Source organism: Dermacentor silvarum, chromosome 11 (assembly GCF_013339745.2).
Source record: "Dermacentor silvarum isolate Dsil-2018 chromosome 11, BIME_Dsil_1.4, whole genome shotgun sequence".
Taxonomy (NCBI): domain Eukaryota; kingdom Metazoa; phylum Arthropoda; class Arachnida; order Ixodida; family Ixodidae; genus Dermacentor; species Dermacentor silvarum.
In genome coordinates this window covers 4,882,829-4,901,172 of record NC_051164.1, presented here as the reverse complement: position 1 = coordinate 4,901,172, position 18,344 = coordinate 4,882,829, and the positions used below count along the sequence as shown (strand labels likewise).

General features: G+C 49.4%; 1 protein-coding gene across 2 annotated transcripts in view; it reads right to left on the bottom strand.

Moving 5' to 3' along the window:
* LOC119433431 (histone deacetylase 3) overlaps window positions 1-18,344 on the bottom strand; it is a 140,788-nt gene that overhangs the window by 88,802 nt on the left and 33,642 nt on the right. For both annotated transcript variants that reach the window (XM_037700637.2, XM_037700638.2), the window contains exon 4: window positions 2,224-2,305. In XM_037700637.2, the coding sequence (XP_037556565.1) occupies window positions 2,224-2,305 (82 nt within the window). The remainder of the gene's footprint in view (window positions 1-2,223; window positions 2,306-18,344) is intronic.

Below are 18,344 nucleotides of genomic sequence, written 5' to 3'. Positions count from 1 at the left end.
TATCCAGAGTGCGCATTTGAAGACCGAAGTGGAAAGTGCCGTATGTGTTGCACTTGTAATAGACAAGTACCGTATATACTCGTGTAAGGGCCGCACTTTTTTTTTCGAAATTTTCGCTTGGTGCGGCCCTTACACGAATCAGGCCGACGACAGCTCGCCAAAGGTCTATACTGTTTCCGCAGCAGTAGAAGTGTGCAAGAGAGTCACAAATGACATGCCAGGAATGTTTTTATTACGATTCCATGTTACTATCGCTGTCCTCGCCCTCGGAAGAGCTTGCCTCGGCGTCTGCATCCCCCCAGAGACGATCATGCTCAGTACCGTCCATGCTGTTCGAAATTCCAGTCACCTTCAAGCTTTTCGCAACTGTTTCCAATGACACGGCACGCCACGCACTCAAAATCCATGCACACACTTGTTGGAGTGATGCCCGCTTCAGCCGGGTAGGGGTCTTCTCATGATGACCTCCAGCCATCCATTCCGAGTAACATCGGCGAAATTTCGTTTTGAAAGACGGTTAATGCAGACGTCAAGCGGCTGCCGCACACTTGTTAGCCCTCCAGGAATAACGGCAAAGTCCGTGCGAGTCGCGGCGAGTCGGTCCTTGACACGGTCAGTCAAGTGGCCCCTGAAACTGTCCAGAACAAGGAGGGCTTTCCGTTGTAACAGGCCTCCAGGTCTGTTTGCCCATACGGTCTTGATCCAGTCTACGACGAGTTCCTCGCACATCCAACCTTTTTCCTGGGCACGTACGATGATTCCCTGAGGGAACTTTTCTTTTGGGAGAGTCTTTCTTTTAAACACGACATACAGCGGAAGTTTTCTGCCATCTGCCGTGATGCACAGCATCACAGTGCATCTTTGACGTTCTGCGCCGGTCGTGCGCACAGACACACTTTTCGCGCCCCTTAAATCCACTGTGGTGCTTTCAGGTGCGTCGAACCACAAAGGAGTCTGGTCCGCATTTCCAATTTGGGAGAGGTCGTACTCATGTTCCCTCCTGAGAGCATTCACAAAGCGATGGAATTTAACCACATGGCTTTCGTATTCACTTGGAAGTTTTTGACAAATCGTCGTTCTGCGGCGGATAGAGAGCTGATTCCGGTTCATAAAACGCGTAGCCCACCCCCGACTTGCCTTGAATTGTGCCTTGGGTATTTCCATGTGGCAAGCGATGTTCAGGGCTTTCACGCGTACCATGTCTGTTGATACAGCGTAGCCGTCATTTCGAGTGTCAATGACATATTTGACGAGTTCACCTTCGAGTTCCGGGTATTTGCACTTCTTGTCGCGAAACGCCTTTTGGCTCCTGTTGGTAGCGGCGAGGGCATCTTTCTGCTTTATCCAGTAACGCACGCGCTTCTCGTCTATGTCGTACTTGCGTCCAGCTTCTTGCTTGCCATGCTCCTCAGCATATTCAGTCAGTTGCAGTTTAAATGAAGCAGTGAACGATCTCAAATGCTGGCCCATCTTCCGTCACCTGCGCTGGCTCAAACAGGGCTCACTACTACTGACGGAGTGACACCAGTTCGCCAGCGACACAATGCAAATGATGCACCACACAAAGCAATCATGGCGCCGTACGCCAACGCTCAACCAACGCCTCCTAGGAGGCATTGGCTCAACCAGCTCAACGGCTTGACCGGCGGAAGCGGAAAACTGGCAGCGCCATCTAGCTTCGATTGAACTAACTACACCGTTCTGGCGGGACTTTTCGAACTTTTTTTTGAAATTTCTCCTTTCAAAGTAGGGGTGCGGCCCTTACACGAGGGCGGCCCTTACACGAGTATATACGGTACCAAAGTTGCAGTTAGATATGCCTACAGTATGTCCGGTGCTCCCTGAAATAATTCATCTAGGAGTGTTTCTTTGAATTCTTTTTATCACCAGATAATCTGCTGCAGGCAATGTTCAAATTCGTAAAATATACATAGTTTGAAGTTAGTTTTAAAGTGCTCACATTATTTCGTTTCAGAATTATCTGAGACTATATTTTAATTTAAAATATCAAATTTAACGGTAATGTAACGACACGTTCCAATGTTTGAAATGTAACTAGAACGCGTTCCTTTCGCATTAAAGGAACTTGTAACGGGAACTCGTTTCAAAATTGGCAAGGAACGAGGAACGAGACATCGTTCCTGTTTTAGAGGAACATGAACAACACTGGATAGCACCCATACCTTGTGATGTGGTGGCACCATGTGATTCACACGCACTCACCTCATTGTTCAGCTTGACGGCTCCTTCCAGGGAGGCCCCCGTGTACATCGAGCAAAAATCGTACAGGCCATCAAACACAGGGCTGGAGAGACAAATGGAGAGAACATTCTGGATTCCTCTATTAACAATACTCAAACATTACCTATATTTTTATCATTATTCAAAAAAGAATTACATGCTCTACAATTATGACCCACCTGTGTTATTATTATGTCCTGCGCAACTTATTGTACACATAATTTAACTTGCACTACTTGCACCTAAAATCTTAAAGGTCTATCGCTCAGAACAAGTCTCTGTGTTGTGGTGCAAGAATAACGTGGCACTGCTCCAACACAGTGCAACACAGTGCAACAAATATGTGTGCCGTCACGTAACCAAAACACCATGCAGGCGCAGTTGTACTTCTTGTTTTGCCAAAATAATTATTCTGTCTTATAGAAATTGATCATTTATTGCATGTGTTTGTTTGCATAGTGTACCTACCATTTTTTTGTCGATCGCATTGGTTATTACATTGAATTATTCGCTGCATGAAGTACCCCACCCCTTATGTAACACCCCTGATAAAGGGGCCTTTAAGGAAATAAACTGAACTGAACTGAGCTTGTATACAATATTGCATTGCCAACTGCTAACGTTTCTTCGCGCAAGACAGCAACTTCTTGGTCCCATCTAGCAGACGTTGAAAAGATCAACAGAGTCACAGTGAACGGATTCGTCCATTGATGCCTCCGAGATCGCCTTTGCAACCAGTAATCAGTGCTGTTTTAAGACAAGACTATGCAGTTAGAAAAATTCTATTTTGAAAATTTCTACTCATTTTACACAGAAACCACTGCATGTTTAGACACTTCCAATGGTAGGCTTTCTCTTTATGCCTGGGTTGCCACGTGGCATAGCGTTATAATCGAGTTAAATGGAAAGGCCCATTTCATGAAGATGCATTGTCCATCTTTCGTAGTATTCTACTTGATCACTTTCGCAAATGCCCCAGGACACGTCCAAAGTAGATGATGGGCTGCACATGCAGGAGCACTTCAGACAATGGACAATGTCTTCGTGTGGTTGACCCCAAAACGCACAAGTGACGGCTGGTGTACGGCCGAGAGACCACCCGAGAAAGATTGTGGGGAAGGGAGCAGATTTCATGCCGGAGGATGGATTTCCGGCCTATGAGAACAGAGCGGGGAAAGTCCTTGAAAAATGGTAGACAGGCTCTTTGTCCCAGTCCTATTTCAGGGATGGAAGTGACCAAGGAGCAGCTCTGGGAGCAGCAAGTTTGCCACAGGGGAGCAGGTTTAGAGCATGCATTCTGGAGCTCAAGATACGTGTTTTGGAGCATGCTAGGTAAGGCTCAACATGAGTGAAATACAGATAAATCAAGTAAAGACGTTCTGTATTTGACTAATAGGTTACGGCGAATCAGTTCGGCGGAAGCCTGCAGAAAATTTGACTAAAGGAAAAAAAATTATCACACACCCAACCAAGGAAACCCTTTTTGTCGGAAATCATTATTAGGTTACATACCAGACGTGCCAACTGAATGTGGCCAAGGAAAGAAAAATAAAGGAATTACGTAAACAGCACTCATTGTATGTTGACAGGCTTTTGTTAATGCTAGTCAAGAGTTGTTTTTTTCTTTTTCATCTTGCACAAGCAACTAATATTTAAGTTTAATCAGCTAACATTTTATACCTCGCTTACAGGATAAGGGTTTTGGATAATGCAAATCTTAAGTTGCTTTATATCCAGTTATCACTCATGTTTCAACATCTTCCACAACTTTCTCATTGACATCGCTTCGATTAGGTAAGTCTATGAAGTTAGCTAATTAGACATATTCGTGCACAATGAACAAGAAATACTGACTATGACAACCATGAATAAAACCCATCAACATACAGTGAATACCGCTTGCGTAATGCCCTCTTATTTATTAAATTCGTGGTGGCACTCAGTTGGCATAGCAGAATACCACTGAGTAAATGCGAAGTTACTTTGTTGGTCATTCTCAGTATTCCACATACCTAGGCGCGAAGAAAGAAAAGAGAATCTGACATTTATGAGAAGAATAAAGGGGAAAAAGTGTTTAGTGCATTCCTGATCAGCGTCGCCAACCAATATTTTGCACAAGCTCGATTATTAAGGCTGCCCCATAAAGTCAATGTAAAAGAGTGACTGATATTTTGAATGCCAAATGGTTTCTTTATATTTTTGGACTCAATCTGTGCAAGTTGCGTTATGAACATCACTGCCATGAACGCAATTTTTGACGTTCGCATATTCTCTGACCCTTTACAACCGCCATTCGGCCACTACGAAACTTTACATGCTCGTTTTGCAACCGCAAAAGTTATCTCGTATCATGTGCAGAATAGAGTACTCAGAGTGCAAATTTGAGTGATTAGGCTTGCCATTGAATATTTCTGATCAAGAGGCTTCACGTGCTCGTGCAAAATATATTGGTACGCGAAGGACGAGTCAATTAAATGAGAAACTATTTCCAGATTACAGCTGCGGTTGCAGCGCTGACTGGTTGGGTTCACAGCACAAGCCCAATTCGTTCTTCCTCCTCTTTGCTCGAGTGATGGCGCCCGCGTGCCTCGTTCAAACAACCAAATACAACACGCGTGTAGCATAATCCGCCGGCAGTAAAAGCGACGTCTCGGAGCGTCTAAATCTCATCACTGGGAGGGTGATACTGTTTCAGTCGTGTAACGTGCACGCTATCACTGGACTGGGAAGCAGATGGGGCGTCAGGGGCGATTTCATAGGTGACGGGAGTCACGGCACGAAGCACTCGGTATGGGCCTGAGTAGTGAGACAGCAGTTTTTCTGACAGGCCGACCTGATGCGACGGAGACCACAGAAGCACCGAAGAACCAGGTGGGAAGTGCACGTCTCGGTGTCGCCGGTCGTGCAAATGCCTTTGACTCTCTAGGGAGGTTAGAAGGCGTTCATGGGCAATTTCTCTTGCGTGGGCAGTGCGTGCATATTCACTGGTCAGTGCCACGTGAAAAGGGAGGGTTGTGTCGTGAGCCAGTGCTGGTTCTCGGCCGAACAGACAGAAAAATAAGGAATAACTGACTGTGTTGTGGCGCGACCGTGTCGTGGCCCATTTGTCACGCAAACGTGACAAACGGTAGAGCGAGGTCCCCGTCAGTGTGGTGTGAAGAGACGTACTTCACAAGCATGTCTGAGAGAGTGCGATTCAGACGCTCCGTGAGGCCATTTGTTTGCAGATGGATGACGTGGATAGCTTGTGCCTCGTTGCACAGGACTACAGGATGTGTGTGATAGCATTCGATAGGAATGTCCGGCCACGGTCTGTGAGAAGTTGTCATAGAGCTCCATGTACTAAAATCACGTCGCATAGAAGAAAATCGGCGACATCTGGGGTGCAGCTAGTAGGAAGCGCTCGGGTGAAGGCGTAGCGCGTGGCGTAATCCGTGGCCACAGCGATCCACCTGTTCCCAGAGGTAGATAGATGAAAAGGGCCAAGCAAGTTCAAACCAACCCGAAAGAATGGTTCTGTGGGATTGTCGAGTGGTTGAAGGAACCCGTCAGGGAGCGTCGATGGTGTCTTGCGTCGCTGGCATTTCTCACACGCTGCTACATATCTTCGAACGGAGCGAGCAACCCCTGACCAAAAGAAGCGTCGGCAGATCCGGTCGTAGGTACGTGACACACGGAGGTAGCCGGCACTGGGGAGGTCATGAAGTTCTTGGAGAACAGCCGAGCGAAGGTATTTAGGGATCACAAGGAGTAATGCTGGGCCGTCAGGGTGCGAGCGTCAGGAACAGTCGGCAAGTGACAATGCTGCTCGTCGGCGACATGGAGCAGTTGGAAAACAGAGAGAATGCAAGCGTCGGTGTCAGTATCAGACATAGAGGTAGGGGTCTTCGACTGGGTAGCGAGAGAGGCAGTATGCGTCCTGGTGTTGGCGTCCCGACTTGTAAGTCACTGTGTAGGGATATGCTTGCAGTCAGAAGGCCCAACGACGACTTGTAAGTCACTGTGTAGGGATATGCTTGCAGTCAGAAGGCCCAACGACCGAGACGGCCAGTAGGATCCTTGAGCGACGAAAGCCAACAGAGCGCATGATGGTCTGTGATTACTGAGAAGGGCTTGCCACATAAATATGGGCGGAACTTTGAAACCGCCCAGATGAGAGCAAGACATTCGCGCTCGGTAATCGAATAGCTGCGCTCTGCAGTTGTCAGGAGCTGGCTAGCATAGGCTATAACACGGCCGTGTCCATGTTGTCGTTGCGCTAAGACGGCTCTGATCCCATAACCACTGGCATCGGTTCGGACCTCTCTAGGTGCGGACGGGTCAAAGTGGGTCAAGACAGGTGGATTGGTGTGAAAACGAGGCAGCCTGAGGGAAACCCCACGTAAAAGGCACATCTTTCTTCAGAAGTTCAGAGAGCGGTCGAGCGATTGCTGCAAAAATCTTTCACGAACCGTCTGAAATAAGAACAGAGCTCCACAAAACTCCGGACGTCTTTGTCAGACTGAGGTATAGGAAAAGCCGTTACTGCTCGAACCTTCTCCAGGTCAGGTTGCACGCCGGAAGCATCGACGAGATGGCCTAGCACTGTAATCTGTCGGCGCTCGAAGTAGCACTTCGAGGAATTTAATTGGAGCCCAGCCTTGCGGAAGACGTCAAGGATAGCTGCGACGCGCTCAAGGTGCATCTCAAATGTAGGAGAAAACACAAGGACGTCGTCGAGGTAACAAAGGCAAGTGGACCATTTGAAACCTTGAAGCATAGAGTCCATCATCCGTTCGAATGTGGCGGGGGCATTGCATAGACCGAACGGCATAACCTTGAATTGGTAGAGGCCTTATAGAGTGACGAAAGCAGTCTTTTCTTGGTCTTGCTCATCTACAGAAATCTGCCACTAACCAGATCGAAGGTCTATGGACGAAAAGTAATTGGCACCGTGAAGACAATCAAGAGCATCGTCGATTCGTGGTAAAGGGTAAACGTCCTTTTTAGCGATTCGGTTTAGGTGACGGTAATCAACGTAGAAATGCCATGTGTCATCTTTCTTTTTAACGAGCACGACCAGCAACGCCCAAGGGCTCGACGAGGGCTCAACAATGCCTTTGGCGAGCAGCTTGTTCACTTCCTGCTGAATAACTTGCCGCGCTGCCGTGGACACGCGATACGGTCAGCGGTGAATGGGAACAGCATCATCAGTGTTTATCCGATGCTTAACAAAGGACGTCTGACCCAGTGCTCGATTGTCAGTGTCAAATGTGTCGCGGTAGGAAAGCAAGAGGCGATATTGGGCGGCTGCTTGGGCAGGTGTGAGGTCCGGAGCGACTATGGGATGTAATGTGCCATTGAGGTTCATGGCATCCAGCAGGTAATCTGGACGATCTGGAGACACGCCAGCTGCAAAAGCAGAGACGTGTTTGTCTGTCACTGACCGGAGCGTGGCCACCGCTCTGCCTTCAGGTAACACTTGCTTCGTCAATCCAAAATTGATAACGAGGAGGCACATGTGATTAGCGGCAAGGGTTATGACGGAGTGTGGCACAGAAATGTCATGCGCCAGGAGGACATCAAGAATAGGTGCGGCGACATAGTCGCCATCAGGCACGGTTGCCATTGAGGCCAATTCGACGAAGGTTAAGGCTTTTGGAGGTAAGCGACCAAACCTGTATGTAGTGCAGAGGGCGTTCGGAGCGAATGTCTGAAAGAAGAGGAAGCTCGAGGCATAGCGTACCGGCAGAAGAGTCGATGAGGGCAGAATGCGTCATCAGAAAGTAAAGCCCAATGATTAGGTCATGAGGGCAACTGGTCAGGACTGGACCTTGGTGGCCAGCAATTCGTATGCGAGCAGTGCACATACCACTGACAGCAACAGTGGCGCCATATGCGACGAGTACGGCTCGAGTGGTGGCAGGCGTAAGAACTTTTTTGAGGCGACAATATAGGTTTGCGCTCATTATGGAAACTTGGGCTCCAGTATCAACCAATGCCGTCAACGAAACACTATCTACGTCTACTTCAATTAGGTTCGTGTGCGTGAGGAGCGTCAACAGAGGATTTGGACAGGATAAACGTTACACAACACTACCTCCAAGAGCTGCATGGCCTAGTTTTCCGTCTGACGGGTTGGCGAGAAAAATCAGCGTAGTTGGGGTGACGGGGAGCGATAGCATTGAGGCGACGGCGATCGCACGGAGGTGTGGCTGTCAGGGGCATCAGAAGTAGGGCACAGATGGCGAGGTGAATAACAGAGAGCGTCGTCGTACGGGCGAAAAGCAGGGAATGAGCTCCAGTATGGCGGCATCCAGGGGGTGCGGCAGTGGCGGGATACATGACCAACTTGGTGGCAGCGGAGGCAGATCGGTTTGTCGTCTGGGATGCGCCATTCAGCAGGATTGCGTGGTCTGGGAGCGAAATACTGGTCACTGCAGGTTGTGGCCTTGGGTCCCGAATCAGGTCGCGAGACAGAGCAGGCGGTAGGGATGCCAAAGTTTGCAATTTCTTGCCACAGAACTGCTTGAATAACAGAAACGGATGGGGGGGGGGGGGGGGGGGGGGCCCTTGATCAAAGGTATCCTCAAGTGGTCGAGGGTAAATGGTCGTGTGGCGGTAAGATCGGAGTGAGAGGACGTGGCAGGTGTGTTTGGGAGCTGGGAAAATTGTGTGACGACGCAGAGGCTTTTGGCTACCTCGAAGCGGCGGCATTCTTTGACGATGGCTTCAACAGTAGAAATGTCGTTATAGACGAGCAAATTGAAGGCGGTCCACGATTCCTTTTAGTATATGGCCCACCTTGTCAACCTCAGCCATGTGCTCGTCGACTTTCCGGCAAAGCGCGAGCACTTCCTGAATGTAGGAGACATACGATTCGGTCAACGACTCGACACGGGTAGCCAGCTCTTTTCGCGCAGCCTGTTGGCGACCTGACGGGTTGCCAAATAGGTCGCGAAGCCTCTCTTTGAAAATGTCCCAGCTGGAGATCTCGGCCTCATGGGTGTGAAACCAGACACGCGGTGTCCCGTTCTGATAAAAGATCACATTGGCAAGCATGATGGCAGGGCCCCAGTGGTGGCTGTGGCTAACACGCTCATACATGCTGAGCCAGTCGTCAACGACAATGCTGACGACAATGGGGTGGTTCCATCGGAAGCCATGGCTGAGAAGACGACGGTGCGGCTGCTTTGGAGCTCCGTGGCGAGGACGGGGAACGTTCCACCTCCACCACAATGTTATGCGAAGGACGAGTCAATTAAACGAGAAACTATTTACAGATTATATTTACAGCAGAGGTTGCAGCACTGACTGGTTGGATTCACAGTGCGAGCCGAGTTCGTTCTTCCGCCTCTTTACTTGAGTAATGGCGCCTGTGCGCCTCGTTCAAATGACCAAATACAACACGCATGTAGCAACACTTTAACGTTACACGCATGGTGTTTGCCATTAATTGATGCAGATTTACCAATACAGCATACAAGCGAGCCTTAAAATGTGTAACGACAGACCGTACAACTTATTCATTCAGCTGTGAGCGCACCTTTCTTTCCCGAATGCCCTATAAGAAGAGCGCCAGTTCAAATCATCTTTAGCTGGTCCGCATACTACGAAAACGTGCAAGACTTGTTACAAATAAAGAAGGTGCGCCAAGTACGCGCAGCTGCCACGGGTGCTGCTCGCTCAGTGCTGCCAGCTGACGAACGAGTCAGACGTCTGGGTCCAAGTTTAATCCCCGTCGTTAATTTGCTACAAGTTTGGTGCCGAAACCCACCCTGTCATCTGGCCCTTGAGTTCAGGCCATGGAGCAAGTACGCACCAAGCGTGGCTTCGTCCGGAGGGTCATCACCAAGGCCATTTCTACAATCGATGCCCTGGTGTCAGATGAGGCCACCCCAGTGCGCTTGCAGCACCAGCACCTCGAGCTCATCTTGGCGAAGCAGGCGGAGCTCGTCGAATTCGACTGCTCAATACCAGACACGCTCACGGATGGAGACCTGGAGGCAGACATGGAGGCAGACCTGGCCACAGCTTTTGAGTACAAACAAAAGGTCAGCTTCACCAAGACAAGCGTGCACCTCGCTACTGAGCCGCGTCCACCGATCTTTGCTGGTCCTACCGCGCAACTTGAATAGCCACCGTACCCAGCTGCCCCTTCCGCCACGCCAAGAGTGTCGACTGCGGTGTCTTTCTCCCAAGTTGCACTGCCAAAGCTGCACATCCCGAGCTTTTCTGGGGAGCGACGCAACTGGCAAGGCTTTTAGGACCCGTACCAGGCAAGCGTTCACAGCAACGACTCGCTATCGAAAATAGACAAATTTAAATATCTGCTGATGTACCTGTCCGGGTCAGCTAAAAAAGCAATTGAGGGTATACGCCTCGCCGAGGCAAACTACGATGTCGCCATCAAGGTGCTGTCTGACCAGTTCGGCCGTCACAACATGCTGGTTGAGGACCATCTGGACAACCTACTCGCAATGGAACCTACTCGTAGCTCTGCCGATCTAGACAAGCTTCGAAATCTCTATGACGAGATCATTTTCCGCACAAGCACACTGGAGGGTCTTGGCGTTTCACCAGATGAGTATGCTGCTGTTCTGCGACGCGTCATCATGAAGGCCTTACCATCTGATCTTGGTATCCTGTACCATCAGCAGCTGAAGGAGGCTTCTTCGTCGAACTACTGTGACACGGCAGCGGTTACAGCTGACAAGTCCTAGCAAGTAAAGCACCTGATGACCTTCCTACGAATTCAAGTCGACGCGAGGGAGGAAGGCACCTTCGACCGAGCCAGCTCATCTGCAAGCCAGCGGCATCATCCACGTGAATCGCGACTTCTGGAGCTAAACCCGCCCCCTGCAGTGGCTTTATCAACTGAAGTGAGGTCACCGTACACGCGGCCCTGCCTCCTGTGCAATGTGTTGGACCTCACTGTTCTGGAATGCTCCACGTCGCTCACTTCGAAAGAAAAACGCAGGAAGCTTCAGACGCGCAGGCGTTCCTTCTGCAGTGCCAAGCGCAACCACATTGCCAGTGAATGCCAAAGTGCCAGAAATTTTAAATGTGCCCACTGTGCAGGCCAACACTTGACGTCGCTGTGCAACGTGTGTACTCCGACGCAAAACTAAGCAAAGCATCTGGGCAACGCCTCTGCGCCGTCCGTGCAATGCGCAAGCGGGTCGGAGTCAATCAATACACCACCTCCTGCAACATCAGTGTCCACGAGTTGCACCAGTCTCATGCCGGTATTACTACAAATGGGCAGAGCTTGGCATGTCACACCAGCAAAGTCAATTTTGCCGTGTTTCCTGCTTGACACGGGCAGTCAGCGCACTTTTGTTTGGCAAGACGTTTCTCGAGCACTTAATTGTGCTGTTCAAGGCGTTCAGGAAAACTCAGCGCCCTGTGACCCTGACATGTAACAGAGTGTCGGTTACACTCCGCAGCCAGCCCAGTATCAACGAGACCACTATAGATGCCCTCAAAGTGCCGGAAATCTGTGCGGTAGCCGCGCGATCATCACCATGATGACACATCACGGTCTTGTTCACACCTCCACCATGCATGCTCTGAGGCGACGACTTTCCGGGAGGACGAGATCAGCATCCTGATAGGCTCCAATCTCTACTGGGAGGTTGTAATAGGACAGATAACTCGACTATCGCCACAGGTTACGGCAGTGGAGACCCTTTTTGGCTGGGCCCTCCAGGGAACGCTCCACGATTTACCCAACGATTCCGCTGTTCAAACCGCATCACTCTTCCTTGCTGTCGGAGAGCACGCGGCAAATGACGCCTCCCTTGACATGGACGTCTCTGTGGATCCTGCAGTAAACATCACACCCACATGGCTCTGGAGGAGTTCGAACGCCATGTTTCAAAGAAAGGAGGGTGCTGCGAGGTTCCTCTCCAGGTCTCGACGCCGGCCACAACAATGTCGCCCTTGCTAGACAGAGGCTCTTGATACAGCTCCGACGCTTCAAGGAACAACCAGATCTCCTCGCCCAGTATGACAAGACGATCCAGACTTATTTTGACGAATGTCACGCCAAACGAGTTCTCGACCAAGACGTGCCCTTCAAGCCGAACACGTATGCCACATCTGGAGTGATTCAACGCGACGCAGTCACTACCAAACTCCGAGTTGTTTTCGACGCATCGTCTCATGCTCCCGGTCAACCAGCCCTGAATAGCGTGCTTATCAAAGGGCCAAAAATGGATGCTCATTTATTGAAACTGCTGCTCAACTTCAGATTTCATCCAATCGCTATGGTGGCTGACATAAAGAAGGCGTACCTGCAGATGGTCATTCAGCCCGAGGACAGAGATGCACTCCGTTTCTTGTGGATCGCTCGTCTCCCGACGCAGCATTAACCATTGCCGCCAATTGTTCAGTGGCAGATGTTCCATTCGGTGCCACGTCCAGCCCGTTGCTGTTAGCGGCAACGCTGCATCATCACTTTTCTGTCACTGAAAGCCACTTTCCCGACACAGTGGCATGCCTCAGAGAATCCTTTTATGTAGACAATTTCGTAGTCGGTGTGAAAAGTGTTCAGAAAGCGCTCCAAATTTATATGGAGGCAAGAACCATTCTAGCGGACGCCGGCATGGAGATTCATAAATGGGCATCAAATCACTCAGTACTGCTAGAACACTTCCAGAAGGACTGGCTCTCTTTTGAAGACGAAGGTGGCAATTCATACACCATGAAGGTCTTGGGACTTTGCTGGGAGAAGTGACGATTCAATCATCGTCAGTGCAGACCAGGTCATTAAGTTTGTGTTAACCATGCCTATAACAAAATGAACAATGCTTCAAGGCTTTGCACGGCTGTACGACCCTCTTGGCTTTCTCGCGCCATTCTCCATTTGTGCCAAGCTGATTTTTCAAGATCTCTGGAAGTTGCAGTACCAATAGGATTGTCCGCTACCTCAAGAGCAGCCCACCGCGTGAAATGCCTGGGTTTCTGAACTGCAGGCTTTGAGCAAGGTTCATCTGCCCCGACAAGGCCACAAGAACACAGTTGGAGTCACGGAGCTGCATATTTTCGCAGTCTGCGGGCGTATGGCGTTTCAGTCTACGTGTGTTCCGAATCGATGAACTCCCACATGCGCAGTACACATCCTTTACTGAGCAAGGGACGAATCGCTCTGTTGAAGCCCCTGTCGCTGCCTCGTTAGAGCTCCTTGCCTGCTTGACGGGTGCGTGCCTCTAGGACTACATGAGGAGGATACCGTGTTTCAAAGCAGCAAGACCGTTTTTCTGGACCGACTCCCAGACAGCCATTCATTGGATGTCGCAAGATCACGGACGTCGCGACCTGTATGTTAGAAATAGGGTCGCAGAAATACAGCGACTGACAGCTGGCAACAAGTGGACCCACTGCAGAAGCAAAGAAAACCCGGCCGACTTACTCACAAGAGGTATCGCGGCGGTCACGCTCCTGCGTTCGTCAATGTGATGGAAAGGTCCTACTTAGCTTTCTCTACCCATGCACACATGGGAGACCGACGTGACCTGCCCAATTCCCTTAACCGCTCATGTCTTAGCTCCAGACACCACATGCATTGTCATCGCCGTGCAACCGCAAGCGTTGCTACAGGTCGCAGACTACAGCCAGTACTCGCACCTTCTTCGGGTTACTGTATGGGTCTACCGTTTCGTCGACAACACAGGCCTACGACGAGCCCCTACGTCTGGACCACTGACTGCTCAAGAAATCGAACGAGCCGAGCATTACTGGATTAAACAAGTCCAGCAGGTGCACTTCGCTGACGACATAAAGCACTTTCAGCTAGTAAACAGGTACCAGCTTCATCTCGCCCGCTACTCCTACGTCCATTCCTCAACGACAATAGACTTATCCGCATTGGAGGACGTCTCCAGCTTTTGACAGGCCTTCAGTCAGTCCGCCACCCTGTAGTGCTTCCTGGTCGTGACGTTGCGCAGTTGCTCAGTCGTTCAACCCACGAACGGATGCTTCACTCCGGCGTCGAACAAACACTCACAGAGCTACGCGAACGCTTCTGGCTGTTAAAACGGCGCCAAGCAGTGAAGTCTGCCCCGAGAGGATGTCTGATTTGCAGAAGGCGCACCCGAGTCAGCACCCATAGCACCACTGCCACGAGACCAGATTTCTGAAGCGAGTCCATTTACAGTTGTCGGGGTTGACTTCTGCGGACCACTTTATTGCCGTTCAGCATAGCAAACTCACCCCAAAGCCTACATTGCCGCCTTCTCATGTGCGGTAACACGTGCTCTTCATCTCGAGCTTACACCTGACATGACAGCCACCAGCTTCCTCGCCGCATTTCGGCGTTTCATCTCTCGCCGGGGCATCCCTTCGACCATTTATTCAGACAACGCCCTCTCCTTTCATCCCTGTGCTCGAAAACTCATCCCGCATCCAGTGGGGCAGATTTCTGCAGTGCACGTTGCATCGAATGGAAGCAAACTCACCCCAAAGCCTACATTGCCGCCTTCTCATGTGCGGTAACATGTGCTCTTCATCTCGAGCTTACACCTGACATGACAGCCACCAGCTTCCTCGCCGCATTTCGGCGTTTCATCTCTCGCCGGGGCATCCCTTCGACCATTTATTCAGACAACGCCCTCTCCTTTCATCCCTGTGCTCGAAAACTCATCCCGCATCCAGTGGGGCAGATTTCTGCAGTGCACGTTGCATCGAATGGAAGTTCAGCGTCAAGCGAGTGCCTTGGTGGGGAGGATGGTAAGAACGACTGGTCCGCATCACCAAGGACACATGCTCTAGGTCGAAATTCCCTCTCTTTTGAAGAGATAATAACTGTTCTCTGTGAGGCAGAGGCAAACATCAACGGCCGTCCCTTGACACATTTGTCTGTAGACCCTGACGAGCTATGCCCTCTGATGCCTTCACACTTCTTACTTGGCAAACGTGCTTGCCTCAAGAGTAGGACGCCACGCTACCCCAGTCAACAAGCGTCAATCTGCGACATCGAAGTGGCAAGCTTTAACAGACCATCTCTGGAAGCGCTGGTGCAAGGAGTGTCCGCTGCTTCTGAGCTCTGCACACGAAGCGACACCCAAGCTGCCACCACCACTTCAAGAAGGAGACCTGGTGAACGCCGCCTATCCTGTGGAAGCTGGCCCGGATGACGGAACTGCTTCCTGGCTCGAGCATGCTGCCTGAAGCTGGTGTCCGGCTCCGTCATAAGGGTGCAAAAGGTCTTCAAGCCGGCAACATCTAGCAATTTGGCGATCGCGGGAGTGTGTTACAAATAAAGAAGAAGGTGTGCCGAGCACGCACAGCTGCCACGGGCGCTGCTCGCTCAGTTGCTGCGAGCTTACAAACGAGTCAGACGTCCGGGTGTATACAAGACTTGTATAAAACATTCGTAATGTCGCACAAAGGATTTTTGTCTTCCTGCAGCCAAGTTACAATGCACCACCAAACACACCCTCACTCCAAAGATGCCAAGGCTGGAAGAACGGTTTGCTTTAGCTTGGGTGCTACGGCTAAATGCTAGCCAGCATATGGCTGCTGCCACACACTACCAATGACTTCATTCGAAGTGTTCTGGCGCAAATTGGCGCAGCACTTCCATCTGTGTATTTCTGCTTACCATACCATACTGTTTACCAATGCTTATTGTAAATCAATTTTGTTCATTCTCATTTGTACATTATGCTATGTGTTCAGATTACCTAGGTGCATGCCCTTCCTGTTATGATCCTCAATGCGATCGAAAGTGTATACAGTAAATCTTCGATTATTCCAAGGCCACCGGACCACGAAAATTGTTTGAATTGAGTGATTTTGAATTAACTGAAATGAGAAAAAAAAAGGAAAATAAGCAATAACTTGCCGCAAAAATAAAGCACCTTTATTTTCCATGTCCGAGAAAGATTACTTGAAATAATCACTGATGCGAGATGGCTTGACGCGGTAGTTCACCACCCCAAGTGCGAAGTTCTCCAGCTGGCTCAGGACATGTAGCATATCAAAATCACCACTGCTGCGGATGATGTTCACGGAATTGATAACCGCTGCTAAAGCAGGCACACGGGTGGGTTCGTTATTGTCGCTATCATCGTCAATTGGCACTATATCGGTGATTTCATCTTCCACGTCAGCATACGTTGTTTGAACATCTGCTTCTACGTTTTATTATTCCGCAAGGGCTAGACCGCCGTGGTCTTCTTTGCCAAAGCCTGCACTTGCGTAGCACAAGCGCCATAAAAATAAGCACGGGACTATGTGTTTGTGGGCCGAGATGACAAGAAATGTGATGCCCAACGCTGCCATAATGGGCAAATGCTCAAAATTAAAATTTTATATGAGTGTCAGACGTGGGGCAGTTTGAATCGTGATCGAGCTCGATCGATATCAGATTTCTCGATGACAATTGCCTTTTTTGGGCAAATTAAGAATAAATTTCTTTCCTCAAACCTAAACCTCCCCCGTGTCTAGCAGCACTGTGCTACGCGCAGTTCACTTATGCACGTATCGTGTGACTACTCGCCCTTCCCTTCTTCAGAGGCGTACGGAATCGGAGAGGCGTACGCTCGCGTATACGCTTAGTGAAACGCATATCCCGTGCTCCGTATGGTCGGGACTTAAGAGTCGCAGGCTGCTGCCAGCCGGAAACTACGAATTATCCGGGTAGAGCGGTGCGGGCTATTCAAATTATCCAGTAGAATTTGCAGTGAAGATGACGGGGCTGCTCAAGTTCTTCGAATTAACCGAGTTACAATTATTGAGGTTTTGCTATATAAATAAAATAAAGCATTCTGTGCACATTTTCTGGGGTACCTTCCCAGCATGCTGCACATGGCCCACCAAACAGGTGTAGCTGATATTCTGGTTGACATTAAGAGGAAGCAATGTAGCTGGCCAGGCCATGTAAGGTTACAGCCAAGGGAATTAGGTGGTGTGATTGATGAGATTAAGAAATTTGCGGACAGAACTTGAAATCGGGTAGCACAAGACAGGGGTAATTTAAGAACGCAGGGAGAGGCCTTCATCCTGCAGTGGACATAAAAATAGGCTGATGGCGATGACCTTGCTAATCTTTATGCAAATGATGAATATATTGGGCTGTGACTTGCAGTTAGATAATATTTGAGTTAAGAAGTACTTCCGAAATAGTTATGTGTGTTATATCAAATGCCAGCATTATCAAGACAGATTCAGCTATTCAAAAATGAATACTTGTAACGCATGAGCAAAGATTAAAATGCTCATTGCCCTCGTTGCTTTTACATCTACAAGGCATCCCTGCATTTACAATACCGTAAGCGAGACAATCAACCAATTAAATAAACAGTGTGAATGATTTTAAATGAGTATTTTACTGCTGCTGAAATGAAAGGTCCTGTTTACAAGATTGAAGCTATTTCCCAATACCAGGTGCCCAAGCATCTACTAGCCTAGCCGGCGGGATTTCCAGAATAAGCATGCACTTCCTGTTTGACGCTCCTTGGCTATGATGTATATGAAAATGTACAGGATCATTCACAAAAAACGCAAGAGGTTTGTGAGCATGCGCACTACAGAACATGAATGCTGCACAGCAGTGCACGCAGGAATATTGGTGCAGTGCCTCCCAATATTCACATGGTAGAACCGACAGAAGCCAGGGTAGACACATGGTTGCCAGTTTCCCCTAAAGCTGGCCTGAACACAAATCCTTCATTTCCGCCGTCAAGATTTACAGCAGCACAGAAGCAGTTTGAAGCATGTAATGCCTGAGGCTTTCGAGGTATAATGAAATAAATAAATTAATTAATTTTGCGGTTCCAGCACAGCAAGCTGCTAATGGCCTGCCAGGAATTAAAAAGGAAATTCGGCTCAAAAGCCTGTTTTTTGTAAGCGCTGCAGAGGCAAAGGGTCAGCACGGCAACGACCACACTAGAACGGCCCGGGGGTCAACGAGAGAACCGCACATACGAGATCTGCCCACTAAACGCAGTAATTTTCAGTGCACAAGTTTATACTCACTAATGGCACAAAGCAAACATCCCAATCAAGGTTATTAGAGAAAAAACTGGCGTTCTGTGCACCACAGGACAGAAAGACATCAGGAAAGACAGCACAACAGGGGCCTTTCGTCAGGATGAGAAGGCAGAGCCATACACGCA